The 9,456-nt window shown below is 45.1% G+C and overlaps 2 protein-coding genes across 2 annotated transcripts; both read left to right on the top strand.

Moving 5' to 3' along the window:
• Positions 1-1,531: 1,531 nt before the first annotated feature.
• LOC116441897 (taste receptor type 2 member 9-like) lies at positions 1,532-2,656 on the top strand. Its single transcript, XM_032104304.1, has one exon. It carries the CDS (start codon positions 1,698-1,700, stop codon positions 2,646-2,648), a length of 951 nt encoding a protein of 316 aa, XP_031960195.1. The 5' UTR covers positions 1,532-1,697; the 3' UTR covers positions 2,649-2,656.
• A 3,549-nt stretch (positions 2,657-6,205) lies between these two features.
• On the top strand, positions 6,206-7,154 carry LOC116441973 (taste receptor type 2 member 7-like). Its single transcript, XM_032104475.1, has one exon. It carries the CDS (start codon positions 6,231-6,233, stop codon positions 7,152-7,154), a length of 924 nt encoding a protein of 307 aa, XP_031960366.1. The 5' UTR covers positions 6,206-6,230.
• The last annotated feature ends 2,302 nt before the right edge of the window (positions 7,155-9,456 follow it).

The raw sequence follows: 9,456 nt of genomic DNA, 5'->3' as shown, positions 1-9,456 counted from the left end.
GGACCCCCTTTAGGCACTGGACTGGGCTCTAAGGTCTCCCTGGAGCCTTCTCTTCTCCAGCCTGAACAGCCTCAGCTCTCAGCCTGTGTCTATAGCAGAGGGGCTCCACCACCAGTTTCATTCTGTCCTCCCTGGAGGGCAGTGCACGCACATGCTTCCATTGGCTGCAGTTCTGTAAAAAACCTGGTGATGGCAAAAGCTGTTGCTCTTCCACTCTGGGTAGTACAGCAGGTGCCTTATGGTTTCTTACACCACATTGAACGAAGTGCCCCAAACTGCTGTACGTCAGTATTCCCACACCCAAAGGCAAATCCACCCCAGATTCGTAGACAAAGGCACAAGCTGGTGTCACTAAATGCAGATAATCCCTTTTGTTAATCTGCTTGTACTGGTTTTAACTCCACTATAACACAAACTTTGAGACAAAAATGTGGCTCAGGTATTTGTGTCCTTCATACGGGCAAGAATGAAAAAAAAAAGTCTCCTGAGATTAAAAACCTGTCATATCAAAGTGGTACCAACCACATTTTTAATAAAAAATTATCCATCCAGCTTCCCAAATTTCAGGTAAGTCTGTTTCCCTTTGTAGAACTTGAAATCAGCACAAGACTGAACTTGTCAAATGCCTCCAGGTTAAGAACTTCAGCATTCAGATCTGAAATACACAGCAGAGGATAACAACAGAACTTGCTCTGCTTTTAAAGTATTATAAATATCTATAATTCTAGAAGAAAGAATGAATAAGTGTACATTAAAAATAAGAGCATATATAAAAAATATCTGCCTGGATGAAAGAACAGGAGGCTGTTAGCAAAATTCCCTGACTGGAGTAATTTTGGCAAAGGTCATAGAGAGATAGTCTGTTATTAGATAAACTGATAGTACTGAGACAAACAAGCAGGCTTTTGGACATCCAGGGCATTGTTCAAGTACCGCTGGAAAATTTTATTGCATGCTATAATATAATCTGAACTGTTGTCAACTTTGAGCTCAGGGCCAGTAAAAAGAGAGACAAGAGAGATACATACAATTTTAACAGCAATTTATTATTTATTTCTCCTCCTGTATTATTCAAAACTTAAAATAGTGTCTAAAATCAGATGGTAACAAGGATAGTGCTCTGAACTATTTTACTTAGAAAATACCTGCATGTACTCTTATCCTTTACTGAGATGGGGCTGGTAGGAAGACACAAGGCACATAGGGGAGAGCAGATCAACATGAATGTTTTCCAGATTAGGATTCCCTGACTTGATTACTCACCTCACTGTCATGGCTGTGCTTTGCTGAGTGCAAAATCCACTCTGAGTGAGCATCAATGGTGAGCAAGGGAGACAAGAACCCAGGTCATGAAGTCTGACACCAACAAACAGGGGTCAGGCACAAAATCACAACACTCTCCACTGCACAAAAACATCTCCGCTGTTTGTGTCACCCAACACAGCCCCCCTGAACCAACATTCAAATAGTCAAGGGTGACACCGGCCCCAGGTAAGGCGATACCCAGCACATTTACATCCCTGCACCTGCCCTGCTCCCCAGAGCAGCAGCACCAAAATCCCCCCCAGCAGCAGCAGCAGCTCTATAAAGCTGCTCTTGCCATCCCTGACACTCCACCAAGAGCAGCCACTGCCCTGCCTCAGGCACTGCTGCCACAGCCCCCTTGGCCAGCACAGCTCTGCTCCCCAGCTCGCAGCATGGAAGCTTGTCACTCTCCACAGCAATCCAATGTCACTTCATACGGGGCCACAGCTGTGGCCATCATCAGCCTGGAGGCCTTTGCTGGCATGTGGATAAACGCTTTCCTTGTCTGTGTGCTTTGCATTGCCTGGGTCAAAAAGAAAACCCTGAACTCTAATGAGAAGATCTTGCTGCTTCTGGGATGTTCCAGGTTTTGGCATTTGTGCATCTCATGGGTATATTCCTTTCTTTCAATAATTTATCCCAATTACCTTTATGTTCACACCATAATTCAGCTTATTGTATCTTTTCAAACTTTTTTAAATTATTCCCACTTGTGGTTTTCTGCCTGTCTTTGTGTTTTTTATTGTATAAAAATTGCGAATTTCAGGAACAGGTTCTTCATCTACCTGAAAGTAAAAATTGACAGGATTGTGCCCTGGCTCTTGTTGGGGTCAGGGATTTTAGCCTCAGCTGTAAGCATCATTATCTATGACCTCGCTGAATCTGACAGTAACAACCTCAATTTCACCTGCCTTGGAAATTTTTTGGAAGCAAGTGTCAGAATGGATAAACATTTTTTCTCTTCTTTTTTTCTCATGGGCTTTGGATATGCTGCTTCATTTATGGCAGTCATCTTTTCTGCCCTTTTCCTTCTCTTTTCTCTCTGGAGACACAAACGCAAGATGCAGACAAACTCCAGGAACAACCTCAGCATGGATGCCCACATCAGGGCCATGAAATCAATTCTCTCCTTCTTAGTGATGTACAGCATCAATTTCATATGTTTGATCCTGACAATAATTTATGTCAATAAGAATGAAAATACCATGATACTTCTTATATCCATATATCTGAATGCATTTCCAGGTGTTCATTCCCTTATTCTGATTTTTGGTAATCCCAAGTTGGAAAAGGCACTGCTAAAGATTCTCTGCTATGTGAAGTGCAAGTTTTTCATGAAGTAGGAACTGTAGAAAAAGCTGGAGCCCACGCAAAATGTTGAATCTTCACCATAGAAAACAAGTAATGTACTCTAATGCAACTCTCTAGGCAGTGCAGATGATACAGATGTTCTCTCTTCACCGTCTAAGTTAAGAAAAATTCATTCATATTTATTAATAACTCAACTATTGTGAGTTAAATAAGTTATTACTGTATTTTGATTTAGCTAAATCTTTGAGATACATTTTTGTTATTAGCAAAGTCATTTAGCCCTGTTGTAGGAATGAAGCCTAAATCCCAGCGTGGTGAAGGGATTAATATGGGCATGAGAGTCTGCTGGAGGGGTGATAGATTATCAGGCAGAGGCCCTTTACCTCTGCCTGAGCCCAGTGGAAGAGGGAGTGATGTCCTGTTAATGCAGCCCCTGCCCAAGACTCACAGCCTTTGTCATCAGAACCTTGATAGCCCTCATTTCCTCATCAGCTGGGTGCCTGCCATCATTTAGGATGGCAGCAATAGGGTATTTTGATTGCAGCCTCACGTGTACTTCTCCCAAAAGTACAGATTTGGCATTTGAAATCCTCCATGGCAGAGGAATATGACCCCACTGCAGACAGGACAACAGGATTGCTTTGCTCTCCTCCCCAAAGCAGGGAACACGTCTTTGTTAAGATTTGCTCTTCCAACTGTGTCAGACTGTACCCCAGTGAAATTTCATTTATAGGCACAACTGATGGTAAAGTTAAGCTTAATGAATTAACTGTTGCTGTTCTATTTTGTTTTTTAATATATTTAGCTCTAATCCAGTGAGCGTATTTATTAGTGGCAATTCCAAATTTGTATTTCTACAATAAAATTCATTATTTGTAATTCTGTGATTGTGAAAGTTCTTATTGAACACAACAAGACTTACAGTGTTGAATTTGCTATAATCAGAAATTAGGCTGAGCCACACCAAGGCCCTTTGATCTCTGAGGAACAGCAAGGGGTTTATTTTCTGCCAAATTTCTATACCCTTAATATAACGGACACAGACTGGCTGCAAAACAGCAATAACAATACTGCAAACCTGCCACAAATGTTTTGGTAGTCACTGATTGAAATGGCTGCAATAAACAGGTTTATTTCTTTTCTGTTTTACCTTTCTTTCTGCTGTGGCCCTGTGCTTGTGTGATATATTATGGGCTGTACCACTGTCCAGCAGTGGCTGACAGCTCTGTGTGAACATGCTGATCCCTGTCACTCACCAGAGGTGCTCACTGATGCACAAACAGCGAAGCAGGAACGGCCCCAGGTGCTCAGGGGGTGCAGAGCCCCCTTCCCACGCCAGCCCTGTGTGTCCTCTCTGCTCCACTGCCTGCAAGGACAGGATTCCCTGCTCTGTGTGACTGCCCTGCTGGCCTGCTTTGACTTGGTGATGAGATTGGCTTTCCCAGTGGACTCTGGCTCAGTAAACCCCATATTTTGTTCTGGATCAGGGGAACAGCATGAAAACGGAGTGGAGGAGACAACTCATTATGAACTGACTGCACCCCCTTGTGCTGCTGTGGGGGAGGAGGTGGAGGAGCTGGGGATGAAGGAGTGAAGTTGAGCCTGGGATGAAAGGGTGGTGGAGGCAGTGTGATCTAGTTTTGTATTTCTTGCTCATTATCCTACTCTATTTTCTATATGCAAATAAATTAAATTCATTTTCCCCATGTCAAATATATTTTGTCCATGACAGTAACAGGGGAGTGATCTCCCGGCCTTTAGCTCGATCAATCAGCTTTTCTATCCTGTTTTTCACTCCTGTTCCACCTGTAGGTGAGAGAGAAGGAGCAGCTGGGTGGGGGCCTGGCTGCTGCCCAAGGTCAACCCTCCACAGCAGGTGAAACATAAAATAGTTCCAACACGAACAGAGCAGAACCTGAACTGGTCATTTCTGTCTCCAGCTCAGGTCCACAGGCTGATCTTAAAACATCTCTTCTGGACACATCTCCCAGGTGAAAAGCCTTGTAAGGACAAGCACCACCACACCTCCCCTCTTTCTCTTCTGCTACTCATTCACTTCGCCCTTTAACATGACAGTCACAACTGATTTCACAAGAAAGCCCTGGAAGATCCATCTTATTCCCTACATCCAGTGCAACATCATCCCTCACAACCTCACATACACAAGACTCAGCAGGCAAAACCAGCACCTTGCAGATGTGACCACACAAAACTCCACAGCCCCAGCAAACCACGCTGCAGATCCCTCCTTCCATCCCTGTGAAACCCCTGAGAGTGACACCCAGCTCAGCATCCCTGCCCTGTGCACCAGCCCCACTCAGCTGGCACTGCAGGGGACAGGGTGTCCATCAGCACAGCCACCCTGCACAGCCCATGGGGACAGGTGCAGGATGTGCCCAGCACAGGGAAGCTGACCCATGAGAGATGACAGAAGTCAATGGGAATGGCTGCCCAGTGCTGGCATGCGATGGAAAACTGCTCTGGGTCACATTCCAAATTTTATGTCTGTCGAAAACATGCAATTAGGAGGGTGTCATATGAATAGTTACATAACATACTGCTGGTATTTATATCCCACAGAAAACATGGGTATCATCATTCTGAAGAGAGAACATGCTGGTGGTTCATTTCCTGTAGCCATAGAGCTCTTTGTTGGGGTTTCATTTTTCCTGGTTCCACCACAGCATCAGATGAGATCCCCTTGGTTACTCTGGGCCTGATGTGCAAGGCCTAATGTGCCAGGTCCTGTACTAACCCAAAGTTCATGGGCAGTCCATGCCCTACAGAGCTTAACACAACTTGTCTGTTGTGTTAAGCTATCAGGATTTACATTAATTTGGAAGCTTTATGGCACTGCAGTGTGGGGGAAACCCAGCATGGACCCACCCTTGAAAGCCTTCACTTTCTCAGCAGATGAGATTTGAACCCTGGCACAGGCACTCATCTCAGTTTTCACCCTTTTTGCTCCATAGGCTTCAACTCATTCTTGTAAAAAAAAAATGCCACCTTTCCTTTCCATGTCCCCCCTCACTTGCCCAACTATGTGGCTCTGCACTTAAAGCAATGCCATTCATAAAATGAACATAGATTTAAATGCCTGTGAAGGATCAAAATAAACTCCAGTTTTCCAGCATCTTGGTGGAACTTTGCAGCTCATGGAGTCCAGATTAAACAGTACAGTGACTCCCCTGACTGTTCTCAGCTGAGCACAGCCAGGGCTCTCCATGATAATCATAGATGACCAAAGGACAGAAGAACCCAGGTCCTGAAGCCTGACGCTGCTCAAACAGGGGTCACTCACAAAATCACAACACTCTCCACTGCACAAAAACATCTCCGCTGTTTGTGTCACCCAACACAGCCCCCCTGAACCAACATTCAAATAGTCAAGGGTGACACCGGCCCCAGGTAAGGCGATACCCAGCACATTTACATCCCTGCACCTGCCCTGCTCCCCAGAGCAGCAGCACCAAAATCCCCCCCAGCAGCAGCAGCAGCTCTATAAAGCTGCTCTTGCCATCCCTGACACTCCACCAAGAGCAGCCACTGCCCTGCCTCAGGCACTGCTGCCACAGCCCCCTTGGCCAGCACAGCTCTGCTCCCCAGCTCGCAGCATGGAAGCTTGTCACTCTCCACAGCAATCCAATGTCACTTCATACGGGGCCACAACTCTGGCCATCATCAGCCTGGAGGCCTTTGCTGGCATGTGGATAAACGCTTTCCTTGTCTGTGTGCTTTGCATTGCCTGGGTCAAAAAGAAAACCCTGAACTCTAATGAGAAGATCTTGCTGCTTCTGGGATGTTCCAGGTTTTGCTCTTTGTGCTTCTCATGGGTATACTACTTCCTTTCAATAATTTATCCCAATTACCTTTATGTTCAGCCCACACAGCAACTACTTGTATCTTTTCGAAGTTTTTTTAATTATTCCGACTTGTGGGTTTCTGCCTGTCTTTGTGGTTTTTATTGTATAAAAATTGCGAATTTCAGGAACAGGTTCTTCATCTACCTGAAAGTAAAAATTGACAGGATTGTGCCCTGGCTCTTGTTGGGGTCAGAGATTTTCTCCTTGGTTATCGGGATCTTTGTCTATGATATTTCTGATAAAGCCCAATGTAACAATTCCACTGGTCCACAAAATTTATGGAAAGTGAATATGAAGATAGATGAACATTTTTTCCCTCTTTATTTTGTCACTGGCCTGGGATTTGTCATTTCATTCACAACAGTCATTTCTTCTGCCCTTTTCCTTCTCTTTTCTCTCTGGAGACACAAATGCAAGATGCAGACAAACTCCATTAACAGCCTCAGCACGGATGCCCACATCAAAGCCATGAAATCTATTCTCTCCTTCTTCATAATGTACAGCATCAACTTCATATTTTTTATTGCTGCAATGATTAATTCAAGACAGAAGGGCAATCCCAAGTTCTTAATTATTTATGTGTTTCTGTTTGCTTTTCTGGGTCTTCATTCCATTATTCTTATTCTCAGCAATCCCAAGCTGGAAAAGACACTGTTAAGGATTTGCCATGTGTGAAGTGCAAGGTTTGCATGAAGTAGGAACTGGAATAAAAGCTGGAGCCCATGCAGAATGTTGAACTTTCACTACAGAAAACAAGAAATGTAATCTCTAATACAACTCTTCATCCAGTGTACATGATAAAGGTGTTCACTCTTCACTACCTAAGAAACTTCCCTCAAATTCTAAGTTAAGAAACTTCACTCAAATTCTTGGAAATAAATTATTGTAATTTGAATAAATTATTCTTATTGTTGTTTTAGTTTTGATGATTCTTTGAGGTGATTTATTGTCAGTGACAGATTTATTGATATCTGGTACATGGGCTGACTGCAAAAGATCAATAACCATACTCCATAGGTTATACTGTAACCATCAAACCTGTCTCAAACGTTTTGATTTTCACTGATTGAAATGACTGAATGAAACTACAGGTTTATCTCTATTTTGGTTTACCTTTCTTTCTGCTGTGGCCCTGTGCTGTGTGATATATTATGGGCTGTACCACTGTCCAGCAGTGGCTGACAGCTCTGTGTGAACATGCTGATCCCTGTCACTCACCAGAGGTGCTCACTGATGCACAAACAGCGAAGCAGGAACGGCCCCAGGTGCTCAGGGGGTGCAGAGCCCCCTTCCCACGCCAGCCCTGTGTGTCCTCTCTGCTCCGCTGCCTGCAAGGACAGGATTCCCTGCTCTGTGTGACTGCCCTGTTGGTCTGCTTTGACTTGGTGATGAGATTGGCTTTTCCCAGTGGACTCTGGCTCAGTAAAACCCCCAGGAACGTGGGTTTTGTGCAAGGTGCAGCATGGAATAAAGTCACAATTTCATCTCACAATGACCACAAGCAGATGTACAGGGTGCCTGGGCCAGGTCCTGCAGCTGGAAGCCTGTGGGGTCTCAGTGGGGTAAGGTCAAGGCCGTCCCATGCTGGGAAAAGCCAGTTCCAGGTACTCCAACGGACCTAACACAGGACACTGCTCATCTCATCAGCGACTGTTGTGGCTCCTCTGGGAAAAGAGAAGCCCTGAAGGACTGCAGGCCATGGAAGGGAGCCATGCTGGAGTGGAGACAACTTGTTATGAACTGACTGCAACCCCCATTCCCTGTTCTCCTGCACTGCTGAGGGAGAGTCGGTGGTAGAGAATCTCAGAATGAGTTAAATTGAGCCTGGGATTATTGGGGGTGAAGATAAGGTATTCTGGTTTTGTGCATTTTCTACATCATCCTACTCTGTTTTCAATAGGCAATACATTAAACTGATTTTCCCCGTGTTGAATCTGTTTTTTCTGTGAGCATAATTGGTGAGTGATTTCCCTGTCCTTATCTCGACTCATGAGCAATTCCATCTTATTTTCCACCCCTGCCTTGCTTCAGAGTGTGAGTGAAGGAGTGACTGAGTGAGGCTCTGAGAGCTGCCCAAGGTCAACTCACCATGACAGGGCCTGAAAATGTGAGATAGTTCCAGTGTGGAGGAATACATTCAGTGCAGACAGCTCAGTGAGCAGCTGCAATGTGAGCTGGGGAAGTGCTGGGAGTCCCAAGCATGGTGCCAACCCTTGCATAACAAAGGGAATGGGGACCTGTGGCACCATCCACAGGTGACTGGACACTTAGACAATCCAACCATCATGGGCATAGACTGGAAGGACACAAAATCCCAGGGATTCAAGTGTTTGGGTTACCTCCTCAGAGGCACCCAGCTTGAGCTGCTTCTGTTCCATGTTCCATGGTTACTGTGCCATGATTAAACTGCTTAAAGATCCAGAGGCCTGAGATTCTACTGTGGGAAACCCAGTGCCGAGCTGGTGAGGAAACCTGGTCTGGCTCTGTGAGTGTGGTGTCTGTAGGGAGTGGACTGGGGCAGCCGCCCACTGTGAAGGAGTTTTGGTCCCAGCAGTGACAGTCTCTGGCGGTGGGGCTTGACTGTCAGAGGGCCTTCTGGGTGGTGAGACAGGGAAGTCTTCACACCAACATGAACAGAGCAGAAACTGAACTGGTCATTTATTTTACCAGCTCAGGGGGTCGTTTTACCTCATGCCCAGCGCCAGGTGTGCATTTCTTGTAAACCTACAAAATCTTCCTTCCTGCTTCTGAATTGGGAGATACAACCATTTAGGCCAGAGCAACCTCTCAACCACAGCAATATCTCTATTTCCAAAGACCACACATTCTATCAGGCTGCCTCACCACCCTATCCGACTCTCCTTAAACAGCAACTGCCCAGAAACAAACAAGCAAATAATTAATGCCACTTTATAACACGCCAATCCGCCTTCTGTAGCTAAGAAGGGTTTGGAGTTGAATTAATATCTCCATAACA

Source organism: Corvus moneduloides, chromosome 3 (genome assembly GCF_009650955.1).
Source record: "Corvus moneduloides isolate bCorMon1 chromosome 3, bCorMon1.pri, whole genome shotgun sequence".
Lineage (NCBI taxonomy): Eukaryota > Metazoa > Chordata > Aves > Passeriformes > Corvidae > Corvus > Corvus moneduloides.
This window is presented reverse-complemented; position numbering and strand designations above follow the sequence as displayed.